The sequence below is a fragment of the Amblyomma maculatum genome, chromosome 10, assembly GCF_055883805.1.
Source record: "Amblyomma maculatum isolate TAMU_Amacu chromosome 10, ASM5588380v1, whole genome shotgun sequence".
NCBI classification, from domain to species: Eukaryota; Metazoa; Arthropoda; class Arachnida; order Ixodida; family Ixodidae; genus Amblyomma; species Amblyomma maculatum.
In genome coordinates, this window is record NC_139353.1 from 106357247 (window position 1) to 106377068 (window position 19822).

The 19822-nt window shown below is 44.3% G+C and overlaps 1 protein-coding gene across 1 annotated transcript in view; it reads right to left on the reverse strand.

The window, feature by feature from the left end:
* LOC146177197 (endothelin-converting enzyme 1-like) overlaps positions 1-18626 on the reverse strand; it is a 33583-nt gene extending 14957 nt beyond the window's left edge. The window contains exons 1-4 of the mRNA XM_084581487.1: positions 18621-18626; positions 15413-15628; positions 12812-12984; positions 1872-2940 (exon numbers count right to left, since the gene is read on the reverse strand). Coding sequence (XP_084437613.1) covers positions 1872-2940; positions 12812-12984; positions 15413-15628; positions 18621-18626 — 1464 coding nt within the window. The remainder of the gene's footprint in view (positions 1-1871; positions 2941-12811; positions 12985-15412; positions 15629-18620) is intronic.
* Between the last annotated feature and the right edge of the window lie 1196 nt (positions 18627-19822).

Genomic DNA, 19822 nt, shown 5'->3' on the forward strand with positions numbered 1-19822 from the left:
ATATTTATAAACCCCTGTCCCAAAATTTAGAAATATTCAAATAAGGCACAGCGGAGCCATCACAAATGAATCTGAAAAAAAAAGGCACGCTGTTCTGCGACATTTTCACGCTTGCCAACTTTTCTTACTGGGTGAATCAAAATAAATATGCAGCCGTACATTCGTTTCCACTGGTTACAGCCTAGAGTCTAAGCCGCCAGAAAATGTTGGCTGTGGCTTAGCTCTGTTTAACCCTGGTTGAACTGCAAAAGCAACTGCTACATGATTATACTTGCGGCAAAAGGGAGAATGGGATGCATAAGTTCACTCACCGGTGTTACATCATTTTTTGCCACAGCCATTCGCGCACAGAACACGCACTTTCAAAGAGGTTGTTCGTGAAGCGGTGGTGAAACTCGCGTGGCAGACTAGGGCTCGCCCACTCTTTGTGCAAAATCTGCGCGCCGGCCACCTTCCCCATCTACAGGCTCAACGATTAAACCGGCCAGAGCCCTCGTCTTTGTTTTCTCGAGACGTGCAGCGAGCTCTTCATTCGTTGCTTTAGCACGCCGTCTCCTGAGGCTTTCTTTGCGCCTACCAATTGTGGCTACGGTATACGAGTGTGGAGTGAAATGTTTGGCTGCGTGCGACCGAGCGTTGCATCGAGCACAACCAGCATTCCGTTGAACGCATCAATTGCACCGGCGTTTTAGGCGGTGGTAGTAAAGACGGTGGTAGTAAAGGCGGTGGTTGGTAGCCTGACATCGAACAACTAGAACTCAATGCCTAAGCACAAGCACTTTATTTCCAAGAAGAAAAACGTTTCCTCGAGCTGGTGCCCTTGAGACCTCTTCAGGTGTTTACATTTCCTCTGGCTCTGGGTTTCAACTTTGCATGCCGACCAAAGCTATGATGACATCATAGTGAAGGAATTTTATGCACATGCATGTTTCAGCGATTTAGTATATGAGTAGCAGATGACGTCGCAGTCAATGCATTGTTTTATTTACCACTGCCTCTTGAAAATGCACGGCTAAACCTATCTCAGAAGCACATATATCGATCCTATACAGCCCTTGCCCCCACGCATTCAGAATTGTTTTTAAAATAAAACTTGATTATGTCATATTGAGCCCCACACTTATATACAATTTAAAGCAAGTCATGTTGTCCGCACTTCTCTTTCGTATATTGTTTTCTGCAGCCAAATGTGCACACAGTACTCTATGTACTGATTGTTTCGCTCTGTGCATTACCTCCTTGCACATTGAACACTTAAAACTCTGGACACCTAATCCGCGACTTCGAGGGTATCACGTGATCTTTTAGTGGCTACCACCTGTCCATTCCCTTGCTGCATCGTTTTTTTTAATGAACATTGCTACTAATTTAATCATTATTTTTGTGAACCTGTCATCCAAGATACTCTTGTAGGTTTTCAAATTAAATAAAATGTCATTACACGTTCATAAAAAGCCTCGCATAAATCAAACCGTACGAGCATGTCTGTTGGGCGCAGCGTGTCCCCACCTCGCAAATTAGAAAAAAATGATGCCAACAAAAGCCTGCGCACTGCCCAGCATTGAGTTGTACAGTATGTTTCAGTCTATATTATTGCCACAATTAATCAAATGGCTATTGGACATTCGCCCAAAGTTTCTCAGAGAGACATCAGAGATACAAACGAAGTGGTCTTCCCTGCTGCGACATATATCTCGCTTTGTAGATAAAGACAACAGTCATCCACCTCCGATGGTATCGGCGTTCTTTCCTATTGTCAAATGTTGCATAAAGACGCTAATAGCGCTTACGTCTTTTATACCCGTCATCCACCCTTCTCTGCTACAGTTTAAAATCAAGGATTTAAGAATTGTTCAAGTTTCTGCCCTTACCTGTACGATGTTAGCCAGCTTGGCGTCAATGATCCGACGCTCCTCATCAGTGAAGTAAGTCACCGCCGCCATAGCGGCCACCAGTACTTTGTAGCTCGCCTCAACCTGGCTGGCGCAGAACAAGGTTCGCACTTGATTGGCTCGGCGCTGACTTCCATGCAAAATGAGCAGGACAGCGTCGGGGTTGGCGACGGCTGCGTACGCCTCCAGGAACAGCCACGCCAAATTACGACGCACGCTGCTATCATTGAACTTGCCGAAAATTTGCAAGGTCGCATCGAGCAGGTCCAGGTCACTTGTGAGCAATAAATCTTCCATCGTGAAAGGCGGCTCAATCTTGAGCATTCCGTCGATTACATATTTTAAGTAGGCCGCGTTCGTGAGATGCAGGACTTTGCCCAATTCTCCCAATGGCATTACGGCAGGCACTCTCACGTTGCCCTTGCTCGACGAAATGAACACGTCAAAAATCTGCAGGAGCATACTGTAAGCTTCCTTAATTCTTTCCGGCGGCAGCGATATGTGTTGGTCCTTAGCAAAATGCTTGAAGATGGCGCTGTAGACTCTGTCGAAAAACTGCCTTGGTACTTGTCTAAAGATGGTTCTCCACTCCAGCATAAGATTGTTCGCAGAGAAGAATAGACGTCGCTTCTGGCCGTCATCCGCCGCGGATGGGAGTAAGTTCAGCGAAAACCAAAGGTTGACGTTCCAGTTGAAGGCGAGGTCGAAGAGAACTTCCACTGGAGTACTTCCTGTAGCATTTTCTGGCGGATCCTCTGGCCAGCTGAGGCCATGCTCGCTCATGAAATTCTTCAAGACGCCTACTTGTGAGCCCGTCTGCGTCATGCAGCTGTTGAACATGGCAGAAGCTTTTCTTCCGGCGGGAAGCCGGGCGAGTCCCTCTGCTAGTGTGTCGGGTACCCTCGCCAGCCACGACATCACCATGTCCGTAAGCACAGAGCGAGACATGTCAGCGAATTCTTTGCGGGGCTCCCAACGACTGCAGACGTGGGCAGTGAAATCTTTGCACGGATCCACGTTCATGTCCAGCTGGAGTTCGATTAGGGCCCTATCAAAAACACAAAGACATGCGATTCAACTGCTGCATTCCCGCCCTGTGTCACACAGCATTCAGACCACAGCTTAAATGAGAGGGGGATATGTGTACCCTACTACTTAGACCAAGTGTTGCGGAACGAAGTGGCATGTGTCGCTTTCTGAGTGCGTCACCTTTTGGAACAATGGCTTATGTAGCGCACAAGCTTAGGATTTTACACAGTACCTTCCGCTTTTTGCGACGTTTTCAAAACTGTAAATTCACACCAAGCGGATGGTTGAACACGCGCATACGCCTTTCTCTTCTCTTCTTCATACGGCCTAAGTATTCCAGCGAGGCTTCGGACGACAAATGTAATACACAATAGTTTCATCTGACCAGCCGGATAGTGTCGTTAAAATTCTGGAGATGGAAATGTCTTAAGGAAACAACGAGCAGGAGAACGATCCGATGTTTGGCAGATTCAATATTATTTCCCAGTAACATTTTTGTACAGTGAACCAAAGCATCAGCTGGACTTTTGGCGACATCTGGTAGCCGCTGCGTCTATTGGTGCAGGTTTAACCATGTCCTTTATGATTACCTCAGCTGCAACGACGCGCTTCACCGTGGAGGCCACATATGTGTGGGGCCATCTGGGAATCGCTGCTTGAAGCGGCATATATTAAGCCTCCTTATGAATGGTTATGAAGAGGCAAAGTAATCACCAGGTGGTTTAGTGCCTATGACACTATGCTACTGAACCGCAGTAAACGGGTTTAAACGACACAGTTTAAACCCCATCGGCTCGAGGCCACTTCAATGATTTTTTATTGATAAATCACTTGTGGTGATCCTGGTGACTAACAGGCTACGTCACTCTTTTAGTTGGTAAGATTGAAAGGCTCGTCGGGGAGACTCGCGCGTTACAGCCGCTATACCGGACTCAGTTTGAATTATCTGTGCGAGGCCACGTGATTGTAACCTCACCAAAAAGAACGGCGGCACAAACAACTGTAGGACAAGATTCGTAATCGGCGTTACTGAGTGTATGAGTGTTTTCGCTCTAAATGTTCGGGATACACTTAAGCTACGCATTACATCAGTTATTCGACAGTGTTAATGGATCTACTCAGCAACCTCTTGTGCACTTTCCAGGCCATTCCGTAAAAAGACAATTACAACCTTTATTTTTTAATTTACCGCGATACACACAATCAGTTTCTTAACAAAGTCAAATGAATGTGCTTTGATGGCATAGAAGCATCTTCTCTGACTCGCCAATCATGCAGGAATCACGATACCATCTCCATATGAATAAAATCATTTTTCTTTCAGTGTAATTATTTCACATTCTTACGATGCAGGCATCGTAATTAAGATTAACAAGCACTATAAACTGATGGTTGTACAGGCGTACGCACCTACATGTATTCATGATGACCAAACCGTTTGGAGCTTCTACAAAGATGCAGAATCGGCAACGCGGAATGGAAACACGTAGTATACTGCACTAATGGGCGACTTCAATGCCAAGGCAGGGAAAAGCAGGACGGAAATTAGGGAGTGGGGGAATATGGCATTGCTTCTGGAAAGAGCAGGGGGAGTTACTAGTTCAGTTTGAAGAGCGCAATAAATTAAGAATCATGAATACCTCGTTCAGCAAATGGAGGACCCGGAAGTGGACATAAAAAATTGCTAATGGTGAGACGAAAAATATAAACTGACTTAATACTGTGTTCTAACCCCACCATTATGCAGGATGTATAAGTAATCGGGAAAGTCCGATGAGGGACCACAGGATGGTATGGTTTTTAATTATTCTCAACCTGAAAAGGGAACTAAACAGATTAGTAAGAAAGAAGGCAGTCAACGAATTAGTGGCGACGGGGGAGCAGAAAGTTCAGGATCTCGCTACAGAATAGATATTAAGCTCTAACCGAGGATGACCACATTAGCCTAGAAGCAACGAACAATAATTTCAGAGATATCATTACTGAGCGAGCTTAGACGTAGGCGATAGGATAGTTTAGGAGCAGACTTCTATGCTGTCTAAGGAGACGAAATATTTTATTAAGAAACGCCAAAATAAGAAAGCTTCCAATCCAATGGACCAGATAAAGCTGTTAGAGATATCAAAGCCAATAACTAAGCATAAAGTGGCGGATATAAGAATGTATAACATTGAGGAAATTGAGCATGCAGTATAGAACAGAGGAAGCCTTAAAACGGGGAACAAGATATTGGGCATAAGGAAAAATCAAACGCAAGCACTAAGGGACAAGGCGGGCAATTTCATCACGAATATAGACAAGATAGCCGAAGTAGGCGCGGAGTTTGTACTCATCTGAACAGTAGCCAAAGTAGTCAGGACAGTAATGAGTTTGGAAGTGATGACGAGCAGTCAGACGTGCCGCCAGCAACAAAGGACGGGGTAAGGAAGTTTTGGAAACAATTATAAAGGGAAAAGAAGCGGTAGAGGATGAGGTAACTGCAGATTTGTCGAAGGAAGGGAAGGATATCGTGCTAGAAAAAGCAGCTACCCTGTATACGCAATGTCCTGTGTCATCGATGGTACCCGAACCATAGAACAACGCAAACATTACCTTAATTCAATAGCGGACGCTACGGATTTGAAACCGTATAAGCCAACCAGCTTAATATCTCTTTCATATAACGTGTTTACTGTATAACATGTTTACTAACAGAATCAAGACACTCTTAGACTTTAGTGAAGCAAAAGATTGAGCAATTTGTCGGAAAGGATACTACAATATTGACAATATTCACACTGTCAAACAAGTGATAGAAAAATGCTCGGAATATAAGCAGCCCTTTTACATTGCGATTATTCATTACGAAAAAGCATTCGACTCAGTAGAAACTTCGGCAGCCATAGAGGAATTGCCAAATCAGAGAGTAGACGAGATGTATGTCAAAGTACTGGAAGATATCTACAGTGGCTGCACAGCTATTATGTTCTGCATAATGCATAATGCAACTGAACGAAGAGGCGTCGTGTGCTGTGCGATGTCAGCGCACGTTAAAGATCCCCAGGTGGTCGAAATTACTCCGTAGCCCTCCACTACGGCCCCCTTTCTCTCTATCCACTTTCACTCCCACCTTCATCCCTTCCCTTACGGCGCGGTTCAGGTGTCCACAGAGCAAGTGTGACAGATACTGCGCCTTTCCCTTCCTATGAACCAACCAACCAACCAATAATGCAACTGAAAAAAATCCCCACACAGAAAGGTGTTTGGCACAGAAAGATTATCTACCCCGTAACATTCACAACTTGATTAGAGGAAGTAATCAGAGACTTGGAATCGATAAGGGTAGATGGAGAATACATCAGTAATTAGCGATCCTCTGATGACGTTGCCTCGCTGAGTAACTCCGGGAATGAACTACAAATAATTAATAATGACTTAGACTGTAAAAACAGAAAAGCAGGCTTGAAAATTAATGTGCAGAAGACTAAGACAAGGTTCAACAGCCTCGGGAAAGACCGGCAGTTTACGTTAGGTAGTGAAGCACTGGAAGAAGTTGGTGAATATGTCGACTTAGGACAGGTAGTAACCGCAGATCCGGACCTTAAAAGGAAAATAACAAGGTGAATAGGATTGGGTTGGAGCGCATTTGGCAAGTACTCGCAGATTATGACTAGCAGCTTACCGGTATCGCTTAAGAGGAAAGTATGCAACATTTGTATCTTACCTTAATGGTAGCGGTAACGCTAAAAAATAGGAAGCGTGTATAGTGGTTGGTTGGTTTGTGGGGTTTAACGTCCCAAAGCAACTCAGGCTATGAGAGACGCCGTAGTGGAGGACTCCGGAAATTTCGACCACCTGGGGTTCTTTAACGTGCACTGACATCGCACAGCACTGACAGCGTGTATAGTGGGTCAGAGAAATAACTCAAGTTACTTATATTCTAGCAGAAATCAAGAAGACGAAATGGGCATCGTCAGGACATGTAGTGCAATGAACGGATAACCAATGGTCGCTTAGGGTAACAAACTGAATTCCAAGGCAGGGAAATGTTAGCAGGGGGACACAGAGAGGTGGATGGATGAAATTAAGTTGGAAGGGTTCAAGTGGATGCCGCCAGCACACTATCGCGTTTATCGAGGAATATGTAAGTAGCATTCGCCCTGCAGTGGGCGAAGGCCTCTTACATATTCCTCAATAAACGCGGTCTCTCAGATGGCTGATGATGATGATGATGATGACGACATGAAATAAAGAAGTTTGAGTCTTTCTGGCACCTATAATGACAATTTGCAAAGCATGCATGCACTATTAGAGCGTTGTCAATGATCAGGACAACTAAAGCCGAAAGGTGAGTGGAAATTAACGTATACAAGATTAAACTACTATTCAAGAGCAATGGAAGGGCCTCGAAACAACTACTAGTAATTTAGCAAGCCAATATCATCAGCTCAATTGCAGATTGCAGCTATTCTGAAAAAGAGGTCTGTGAATACTTATACAATAGGTATTTTACTACCATCATCAGCAGCAGCTGCATACACTACGGCAACATAATGTATTCTTTCTCCTAGTGGATAATAAACAATATAGCGTCAGTGTAACACAAGCTCGTTTCTTTCACGCCGCATTGACTCCTTTGGTATGGTGGAAGCAGCGCACGGTTGCATTCACAGCCTGAAATGACGCTAGAAAATAACAGTGACTGTGCCGGAGACGCGCTGCGCATAAGCGAGACATGAATGCGAGCGAGTGACCTGTCTTCGCGAACACTCTTCACGAACACACAATAAAGAGTAGCATGCCGATTAAGCGCCAGCGAACAATTGCGCTTCTCGGCTGTTTTGCGTGCAAATCGGAAGATATGGAGCAAGCTTTTGACCCATATTTGACTGCAGCGGGACAAGCGAAGAGAACAGACTAGCAGAAAAAAGCGTTCCGTCTATCGGCGGATCGGAAATGATCATTGTCTACAATGTGGTTGAATTCGATGAGGCAACTAAAATCAGTCCAGGAGCCGAACAAAGGCTTCATAATTATCGTTACAGCCATCGGTCGTTTGGACCTGAAAAGGAATACAGTCCCGGAACCTGAAAAAGCCTTTAGGAATGCATCCGGTCGCGGGCATAACTTTATTTCGCCCAAGTAGAAGTCGATGTGTGTTTAAGATACCTGCTGCGATGTAGAAATCAAGAAACCGAAGAACCTTGTGGCTCTTTTCACGCAGACCTCGAGGCGAAATCTGCAAATCACTTGTCGAAGGTCAGTAAGAAGTAATCCTCCGAAACAGTAATTTCGGCAGGGCTAACAAGAATGTGCGCACAAACCTTCTGAAGCACGAGCACTCTATCTTAGAAAATTTCGCAATGGTATGTATGATGTATAGGACATATTTAAACAGATCAAGGCTTTCAAAAGTCTTATCCCAAATAAAACACCGGTCGCTGTTCACGTTATCAGAACCATTAGTAAGGCTCTACCAGCTAACACAACTCCGATGATACTTGTAAGGGTGCCGTGGAAGATTCCACGGCGCATGTCGGGCGTAGGAAACACACTGCAACAAATGTGGAAAGAACCATTTTGCGAAACTGTGCAACACCAAGCGAAGAGTCACAACTGCTTACGAAAGTGACTTATGTTCAGATGACGTTCTTGCTGAGCCAAAACAGGAGCTGTAATCTCATTTACAGTGAAAAACAGCGAACCAAATTCCAGGTTTAAAATGGAGCGTCAGTATATGCCATTCCAGCGGATACACATAAGTAAGCGAGTTTTATGAAGCCCCCAACACCTGGGGTTACACAATGAAATAGTCATCACTCTAATTGTATTTGTAGGCTTCTCGCCCGAAGCCTTTTATCACAAAATTAATATTGTACTCAATTGGTGGAAAACCACTTGGTATGCATTGGAGAACGGATGCGTCCGAAGCAATACGACTCTAAAGGCAGCTATAAAATGGCGTCAGCGGTCCAGCAGGGTGCACAGTCAGCCACAAACAGTATTACTGTGGACAAGTTTTAATCGATTCTCGTGCAATATCAGAGACATTTTCCAGGAAGAGCATTAAAGAGTATAAATCCAGTTTGCACCAGATGTCGCTGTTTGTGTCGAGTTCCTGTGAGCACAAAGCCTCGGATTCAGGTATTGCTTCGAGAACTGAAAGAAAATATAATCGTCAAAACGATCAAGCAACAGGTTAGGGGAGCCACATGGCAGTGGGAAAGAAATTAGGCGCATTCAGAATAAGAATAGACCAATATAATCTGAGCGAAAAGATGAGCAGACAACAGCTCTCAATGCCAATCCTAAAAACGCAGAGGGCTTCTTATATTCAATCTGAAGTCGCATTATATCGTAGACCTAAGTCAAATGTTTGAATCGTATTCCAGGCACCCTTTTAACTCTACAACTATTTTTCTTCGCCTTTTAGTTTGGCTGTGAGTAGCATATCGATATTGAGATAGGTGCAGAGAACTTTAGATGGTCAGAAAGACATCGATGTGTTGCATATGACATTCTCATGTATGGCAAACGAAAGAGCAGAAAGAACGAACGAGGTGAGCACGACCAGAATCAGAAGCCATTTGATGTGACGAAGGAATTCACATCAACTGGAAAGAGCGGGAGTTGAACACTGAAGTGATTGTCTTGGATCATAAGCTGACAAGCCTAGTCCCTATGGCAGACCCTGAAAAGACCGGTAATTTATGGCATATCCCCATTAATCGATATGTGTGGAACCGTTCAGGTGCACCATGGTTTATTACATCTGCAGATTACTATGTGGCGTATTCGATGGCATGAAAAACAATAAGAAAACAAACCCCATGATGCCTAGTGGACGTCAACAAAAGACCAAGAATTTGCGAACATGAAACATGTGGTCGAAGCACTAGCAGAGCTATGCTTTAAGAAAACGTACAGTGTGATGGAATTGAAAAAGGACTTCGAGCAGCTCTGCTACAAGGGGAATTGTCTGTATCTTTTATTAGCGAGTGCTTACCCGTTTTTCAACCAAGCATACTCGGACTGAAAAGGAGACGTTGGTCATTACTTTTAACTCCCGAACTTTTCCACCAGTATGTGTTTGGTAGTCATGGAAAAGTAGTTACTGATCAAAGTCCCCCGCAATCTACAGTCTCAACGTCGCACAACGAAGTGCCAATGAGATTACATAGCATGCTGCTGCAGGTGAATCCATACAACATAGAGCTCGGTACTACCCAGGCAATGAGCTTGTCGCCGCAAACACAATGTCTACAGCTCTCCTTCCAGACACCGAAGGCAGCCACGAGTAGACAGACGTGAATTTCGTTGCATGTTAATATATAAGACAAGAAACACTTTAGGCGGTCAGAAGCGCCACTCAGAGGAATGAAACACTGCTCAAAGATAACCTAATACATAGGATAAAGTACCGCTTTAACCAAGCCGCTAAAACGTATAGGTATGTGGACTATGGCCAGCATATCTAAAGTGGGATCCAATGATCATGGAAGGCTAGATTCTGATCGCTACCCTTCATCTAAAATAAATTCCCGAGTTGGCAGCGCCTGCCTACTCGGCAATGTCATGCAGTTTTGTAATATCGCAAACCTAGGATCAGTCGATACAGCGCCATGTCACCAGCCACCTGCCGAATTTTTCGCTGAAATGCTGATGCCAGAAACTCCGATAACGCCGACGTCGGCCTGACCATTAATGGTATCTCTTTAAGAGACAGAATACTGTAAAGAGTTCAACACGGCGTCATTCTCTGAGCAAACGTGACAAATTCAAGAGGCTGCTCTCGTCTCATCTTGATACTAAACCTTACCTAGGAAGTACACGCGAATGCATCATCTGGCCAGAAATGAGATATGGTGAGTGGGGAATATTTTATACATGGAAAATACACAAGGTTCAGGTCAACACACAACCAGAAGCATTGCTAAAACACTGCAGTGTCAAACCCCAGAGTCTCATGGCAAATAGCCATTTCCGACCTAATGGAGTTTCAAAGGAATCCTTTTCTGGTAATAGATTAATAGATCAGTGCATTTTGGAATATGATGTGCTGATGTCTACAGCATCTGCAAGTTCTGTCAAGTGTCTTAAGGTTCGCGTCGCTAAGTATAACTTTTATTTGTTATCATTGAACCTGAAACGCAGTTTTTAAAAGTTGATTTTCATACCTTTGTTCGTAAGTGGCATTTCTAGACACAAGAATTCAAGCCCAAATTGCGAAAAAAATATTATGCAGCATTATGTGGCAAAAAAAGCGAAGCTGTTGTTCAAAAAGCTCTTGAAACTGGTAGTCACCAAGAGCTAGTCTTCTTGTATTACCTCAACGTGCTCCATTAGGAATAGGAGCCAGCCCAGCGACGCTCCAATAACACAAACAATCCTTTCAACTCTTGTCTTGCTGCAGCCAAGTATAGCAAACTTTCAGAGAAAGAAGTGAGCAAGACAACAGTGTGTGATGTTCAAATGTGCCAAAGATCTCACGCCTCTGAAGAAAGGGGGCAAACTCAGTCCAGCCGATCATACAGCAGCATGCATGGAAAATAGACATTGTGATCGAGCACATTGGTTCATAACTTATGATGTTTAGTGGATGGCAGCAGACGAAACCTTGTGCACACGTGAGACGGACTCCGTCAGATAGCAGTGACATCGAGCCTAACAAACAGCATTGTCCCCATCCCCAACAACAAGGATTGCCCCAGAATGAAGAGTTCCCACGGCCGAGTCCCCAAAGGCGAATGAAGAGTCCGACAGGAACGCAAGGCGGTGACGTGAAAGGTCAAGTCACGATATCCGACCATCGAGGAATTTACAACTTATTTGTATATTGTCTTCAAGCTAACCAGGAGAGCACGTTGGAAGAGGTATTTTATTATTATCAGTACCAGCGGCATCCCCTTCAGCAGCGATTTGTATATCTTCCCCTAGACTAGAGCATAGTAAACAACCGAACAACACAGCATCTAAGTAATGAGAAGGACTCGTTTCTTTTCCGCGCCATTTAAAATAGAAATTTTTGACGCGCGACAAAAAGTACAGAGTATGCATGTCTGATGATTTCTCATTCTCATTTATTCACCTTGCCTGCGCTCGCCGTGGAACCTGTGTGTATCTTCAAAAACATTTACATTTCTTCCGCGGCACCCACCAAGAAAAAAGAACAACTAAAAATGGTCAAGGGTGTATCCTGGTCAAAGCCACGTTTTCACCTTTTCAGTGCTTATCAACGTTCTCCCTCACCAATAGCATATAGATGAGCAATTGCTTTTTTCGGTTCCCTGGGTTCTCTGTTAAGTTCTAGCCGAATTTGATACCTCACAATCGTACGTAAAATATATTCTCCTGTTGCGGGCCCATATGTATCAAGTACTATACCAGGCTGCGTAAACAATGACTTCATTGTATATTTTCAGCCATCCTGTTTGCGGAAAATGGAGTTCCTGATTGTTAAAATATTTCGTAAATCTGTCCTACAATAAACGAATATGCCGCAATTGCCTACTTTCTACTCGCTTGTCTTTTTTTTTCTATTTGAAATTTAATAATTAGAACGTTGTACTGTTTCACTGTACTCAGGCCGATTCGACGTCGTGTTAGAAGACTTCGATTGTCGAATTACTATGACTAGTTGCCGGCGTTGTGCATAGTCTCATTGCTAAGATCACTGTCAACATTTTGTTAATTCTGCAAAATAATATGTTACCAGTTATATTTAACAATAGCCACACACCTAGCTTCAGTGCACTACACAATAATGTATTAAGTGCCCCCTTTTAACGCCGTATGTGCGTGACCTGTGCTTTCAACCTAAGCCAATGATATCTACTAGCTGCGTGTTCCTCGAACAGCACTTCTAGGCTAACCTGACCAAGTAAGAGAGAAAGAACGGGACTCCGGCTCACCTGTGCTGAGCGCAGGATTGTGTAGTGCAGAGCAGAGCCGTCTTCGGGACCGGGCTGGGCAGCAGGAATATTGTTAACGCCAACACAACGCCCACTATAAGCATGATGGCGAACACCTTGGCCTCCTTCGACGATTTTAAGCCGCTTGGAACAGTCGGCGGCGAGAGTGTCAACTGTGACAGAGATAGCAAATTGTCAGAGCGCAACGTGTGACGCGTGCTCCAAACCAATATGAATGACAAGGCATTAGTTGGAGACGTTTAAGGGAGCATTCAATTCAATGCGTCACTTGTTGAGCTCTCTACTCTGTGCCCTTCTTCATGTATCACTATAATGTCTACAAACAGTATTCCAATTTCCATCTGATGTGGCGCAGTAAATAGGCCGCTACTCAGGCTCCACTATACTGAGCCAGGGAACCCGAGTTCCGTTCTAGCTATGTGGCAGCCACTATTTTACTGATGCAATCAAAGCTCTGGTGGACTGTGTGATGAGAGCTCTCATTAATAATCCAAGGGAGTCGTCGGTTATGACTCATCCTTATCCTGAATAAAGTTACGATGTTGAAACCCACAAACCGATCAAATCAAAATAATTCAATACGTTGAAAAGTAATTATTATTTCGCGGGATGAGCCGAAATGGAGTGTTTGAGCCGTTTACTGTAGATGTCATGATAAAGAAGAAAGAACTATGGTATTTAAAGATACGTCATTTATTTTCTTCGTGTACGAAAGGGTTAAGATAGCATGAATAAAAAAGCAGTGTTTGACTAATATTTCTGCGGAAAGAAAAAGAAGCAAAATATGTCATTCCTCCTGTTTCATCATTGTCTCAATGAAAGCACTATAAAGCACTACCCGAATACCATGCATCCACTTTTCTATAATCTAAACATCAATTTAGAGATAGAGAAAACTAACAGTCAAGAATAAACTAAACGTCATTCGAAATAAAACAAGCATCTCCATTTCCTTTTTACCCGACAGTTGGTGATGGCTCAGGATTCAAGGGATGGAGGTTGAGTTCGCGGTGGAGACAATTTTTTTATAACGAGGAGTCGCTAACCTCTTAAACGTTGCTAGGTAACGTCGGCAGAGATTGGCAAGGGGGCATGCGCAGCTGGCCTTGGCTGCGAGGTCACGCGCATGCGCAGAACTAGGCTATGTGGAGCCACGCGAAGTTGCGATCTGACACGGGTAGTGAAGCTTTCGCTTCAAAAAGGGGATTGTTAGCCACTTGCTGATACACTCACTTTCTGCCCTCGGATGTGCGCACCAGTCGAGGTTGACTTTTACTTTAGCCAGCAGAGTCCTGCCCGTTCTCGGGGCGCACAATCCCAATACCCAATACTAATTGAGGGGGCATTGAAGCAGAGCAGCGACGCGCACCATCTAAAAGGCATCTCCGCTTTTAGATGGCCGAGCATGGATTGGTTGTTCGCCACAAAAATCGAAGCTGTTTGCTACGGTACTAAGCATTTTAGGTGTAAGGCACAGTTGGAAATTCGCATTCTGATAGCGGCAGCCGAAATTCAAAAGGAAGAGCAGATACGTATTTTCGGCCTAGTTCTCCTGTCTCACATCGATAACGGAGAGACTAATACGATTGGACAACCACGCTTGACAGACGCCGAGTCTCATCACATGAGTTACGAACGAAAGGCGAAAATTCAAAACGTATTTATTGGCGCTGGTACCAGCTTTATTATTCAGCAGAGTTAGGACTCTGCGCCTGATCTGGAATTGATGTCTGAGAAGAAATGAAAATTCGTGGATTAATACGTAGATGCGTAAAGCGCGCGCTGGTCCTTCCAAAGTGTACATTCCCGAAGCATGCATTGTCGCTCGGAATGCACAGCGCAACAAGGCACGACAAGAAGCTCGAGCCAAGCCGTTACACAAAGCCCGCGCTACTGACAATAAAGGGGCCTACGTAGACTCGGCAGAATACAGTCACCCCATGACATATGCCAAAATTGTGATTTGGTAAACCTCTCATCAATCAGTTTCCGCCTCTGTCAAAGCAAAAACGTCGACAGAAGCCGAAGCGGCAGCCATAGTGCTAGCCATGTCCAATATGAAATAGAATGAAATGAATAAAGAAACAAAACACACCCGTTGACACCTACCGCAGGTAAGAACAACCGTGTTTGCTTTAGGAGTGCTATTGGCAGCGCTGGCACAAATATAGCGGCGTCTTTGATCATGTCATTGGTTGGTGAGGTGTTCTGCTTTAAACGTATATTAACGCGAATCAAAAAATAGCAAAGTATAAAAGTAGCTGCCTTGCATTTAACAAGACCTACACTGCCTTAAGTTGATATGAACAAAATTACCTGTGTGCGTGACGCTGTGCCATAGTCGTAAAGCGTAGTATATTCAATTCGGACACTACAAACTGAAAAATATTAGTAGGACGAATCGACATGGTATGGTACCACCATGTGTAAAACCCTGATTTCCTTCTTCCACCGATACTGCCAACAAATGGTAAAATCTACCAGAATGAGCCAATATTTTATACTATTCTCCGGCAGACTCTTCCGTTACGAGTAATTTTTCATTGCGCCGATCTGTTGGAGCAGCAAGCATCAGCCCACCTTGTTGGATACGGCACCCATGCCGGCGTTCAGCACATCGTTCAGTGCCTTCAAGGACTCTTCCCTCGTCCATGTGCTGGCTGCTTTAGACGTCGTGGAGCGTAACGACGGCGCACGCAACGTGCGGGTCGAAGTCGTCTTGGCCGATCCCCTTGCCAGAGTGGAGTCGCATTCATCTGGAAGAAGCTCCTCTCGCTTCACGGCGTCGTTGGGCTCCTGCGAAAAGACACTGACGGTAAACACCCCCTCATGGAGAGCATGGCGATACCGATAGTTGTAGCAGCAGAACACAGCCGCGCTTGTGCCGAACGCACGCACAAGCGACGTCCAGTTTATTAAGATCCTCGGATTTTGTTGTTTTCTCAATTGAGCGGTAAAATGGAAAATACGCGATTTCAGAACTTTGTCCGAGAAAATATATTCAGCAATTAAGGGACCTGAAATTATACTTCAGGTGAACTTAAAAACCAAGAAATCCTCAGAGGTGGCCTTTGTGAGCAGTCGAGTCAGATTTGAAGCTTTGTGTGAAGCCGATATTATTAAGTCAATTTGTTTTAAAGCTGCACGTGACAACTGCTCGCCATCGACTTGGGTAGCCCATCCCAGTTCCCAAGCCTTCCCAGTGACGTCACTAGTGCATACTGGTCTCGCCTGCTCATTAGACGCTCTCTAGTTGCGCGGGCGGGACGAAGCGGCGAGGAGCACCAGCGTGGCTTCTTTTCATTAGAGAGTTTTAGTACTGCGTACGTAGGCATACGCAGAACCCTTGCGTACGTAGGCGGCCTGCGTGCTGCTTACTGCGCATGCGTCATACGCAGCACGGTCCTTGCGTACTGCGTATACGTTGCTCGCGTACGCAGAAATCCCTACCTCTGCGTGCGTTCGCTGAACCGCCTGCGTGTTGCTCTCGCGTATGAGAAAGCTCGACAGACACGTTTGGCTATGTGGCCGCGCATGATAAGCAGCAAACACGCAGCGCTTGCTCGTTTCTTTTCTTTTCATTGCAGGCGATTTGGCGTTTCGCAAGAAGTAAAAACTTCTAATCCATTTGTTGCTCCGCAGTACAGGGCGCGGATTGCCTTATGCGACGCACAAATTGTTTTCTATGAATGCGCTGCGCGAGCGCTCCAACTTCTAGCTGGTGTATTTCGTCGCCAGGATCTTTGAAACTTGAAGCAGTAAGTACCAAGTTTCCCGTGGGCTTTACACCTATGGACAAACGCCGTGTTTACAAACGAATGGAGCGCTCGCGACCCCGCCGCAGACTGGGGGTAAAATGTATAGGCTTAACACGAGAATATGTGGAAGCGAAAGATTTCAAAGCCATTTTATGTCTTCACGGAGCACCTATGATTTTGTTTTTGGTATAGAGCAACTACAAACATCCTAGAACAGACTGTGAAAATATGAAATGCCATTTCAAAGGCGGAGTATCTATATAACATTGCGTGACTTTTAGGGGTACGAGCTGGTAGGGACCTTAGAAAACATGTAAACACAACTTACCGCAGTATCTTTCTTGTTTAGTACAGTATCAATGGAGACTGCTTATCATTAAATGTTGGCGAGTGCTTTGAATGAATGTGTGACAAAGTATGCTAAGTCATTCCACGGGTAATCTATTTATAAACACCGCTAAAACATGTGTTGTGAAGCCGTACATACCGCACACACGCTCGCTATGTGCTGGGGGCTTCTCCCAATCGCGGAAGCTTCTCGTAACAGCTTCCGTATGTACTAATTTTTCTTGATACCTTTCATTCAAAGTAAGCAGCCCATAGACAAATGTACATTCAAAAGGCATTTTTAAACTTCGGAAGGGAACGGTCCATTGTAGCAGACGGCGGCGCAGCCGACGCTCTATTCGATCGCAGACGACGCCGGCGACCGCGAATGACATTCGTGTGAGTAGACGGACTGTTGGTCGTCTGCTGTTGTGCACGGTTCGTTTTTCGTGCCGAGTGATGACTACTTTTAGCTTAAAAGCTCGTATCATATGAGCGGCCACCTTTAAGAGGGAACGCTGAAACTTTCGGAAGAGCAGACAGCTAGATTTCATGCGTATGTAGGTTTTTACAACGCAGATTATTCGAGGCGCATTAAATATTGTTTGGCTCCAAAAAAGCCGTAGCATATTTTGTCATACTTTTTCTTCAAAACATTCGCTAACTTTTAACCATCTGCCGTGTTCATTGGGGCTGGCCTAAACCAGAAAATTATTTTGGTAAGTTTTCTTTGCCTATGGGCCATGGTGCTGACTTTTACGGCATACGTTTCATGGCATTTTAAATATACTCCGCCTCTCTAATGAGACTTCGTATAGTTTTGCAGTGTATTCTCCGAGGTTCATAGTTACTTTGCATTGAATGATGACAGCATAGGCGCACTGTGAACTCGGAAAACTGCTTTGACATGACATTGTTTCTTTCGGAAAATCGGTTTGCTCCTTCGGATTTAAAATTTGCACGGGGTTATATAGTTAATTTTCGTTTTCTACTACGTTTGCTGGGGGTAGTGCTCCGATTCGGTTAAAGTTATTCATTATATCCTCATCCTCTGCAAGAACGACGAACCAAATCAGCACCTTTGCAGCATGGGTTCCATCTCTCGCCTGTCGGAAAAACAAAGAAGCAGGAGTTCCTGCGCTGGAAAATTCAGTTTTTGAATGGCTGCGAAATGGCACTGCACAAGCCACTGCGCTTGCCGCGTTAGCTTTCAGACCCCTGCGTACGTATGCGCTTCCGCCCTACTAAAAGTCTTTCTGTGGCATGTACGCGACCATGGCGTAGCGTTCCGCAAAGTACGTGGGCTGTGCGTACGTAGCGCTCATTACGCAGTACTAAAACTCCCTATTGTTCCTTGCGCGCCGCTTTGGGATGAGTTGGGAAGCGGGAGAAAAGGAGCTACATTTTAAATCGCCCATATGCTGGGGTGTCATCTCAAGAACAGGGTTTCCAGAACACGCCGCCCAGGTCCAAGGAATCCAGGCCGCCGTCTAGGCGGATACTGTACATGTCGGATATTGAAGTTTTAGCGCCATATGTTCAGTGCTAATGAAGGCGACAAATATTTTTTAGTTTCGGAGATTGATGGGTTACTTATTCTTAGGGCTCGTTTTATAATTTTAGTAAACAACTCTTCATGGACACCCTAACCACATTAATCAAAAAGTCAATGCTGACAACTTTGCAAACAGGCCACTTCACACCTCCATGTTGCAAATGCGAGAGCATGAGTCTAGAAAAATTACAGGGTCTCTTAAGCTATCTCGAAAGAGGTGAACGGCGAAAACACAGCAGCAGTAATTATAGTCATTTTAGTCATTACTACAAAATAATAAATATTTAGTTATTTCTAATCAATTGTCGTCAGTAAAAGTCGTCGTTAGACGTATTTGTCATTACAAGGTATTAGTAGTCATTTTATTCATTATACTCATTACTAAGCAAAAAGGGTTCTTCTAATCATCTATAGCCAAGTCGCCGTTAGATATATGGGGCATTATAAGTCATTACTAAGCATATTTAGTGATTTATAATCTATTGCAGCATACAAATTGTCGTTGGAGTCCTTACAAGTAATTAGCAGTCATTACAACCTCTACCAATAACTATTATAACCTCTATTATTCACTATCACTCTAAATAATTTAAATTCTTTGCTCTGTCTTCATACGGCAGACGTTTCCTAATGACGTGTCCGTTGGTCAGTTTCAGCCGACGCACCAGGATCCTAAAAAGATTTTTGCCTTAATAAGAAGCTACTTAACGTAGAATAATATGCAGATTAGGTTTGATTAGCGTTTGAATCAGCGTGGGCTAAGGTAAATATGGCATGGAACAAGGTGAATATAAGTAGGACTCATGCAGGGCCACTCTACATTTGCACTTAACTTTCCAAAATGATGTCTCGCCAATTTTTCAAGACCACTTTCTGGACACCGCCGTCGGGATCCGTCACTAAAATGTCATATGTGTTTTTCTCCTAATATATAGCCATGATGTACGCACTAAACGTGGGACCTAAGGGAGCTAAGCAGGCTGCACGCATGTTATATTTGGGTTGACTTCCTGTACTCCTAGAGTAGAAAAATGAACGATCCTTTATGACATACTTAGTGCGTGAAGTACCGAGCCCCTCGTTTATCGGCACTTGAGGATTCAAAATCTTTAAGAGCGGGATTGGTATAGGGAACCCAAGCTCATGTCTTGCCGCCATTTAATAAGAACCGAAATAAAAAACTATGTAGTACAAGCTTGGAATTCAACTGCCTTCCGAGACAGCGAGCCGGTTATGTCGCGTGCAGCACACGGAGCACGCATGTGCTTATGAGATTGATAGCGTTTTTGTCGTTGAAGAAACACCTCCTTCGGACTATATACTTATTATTTTACTGTAAGATTTCCTTTG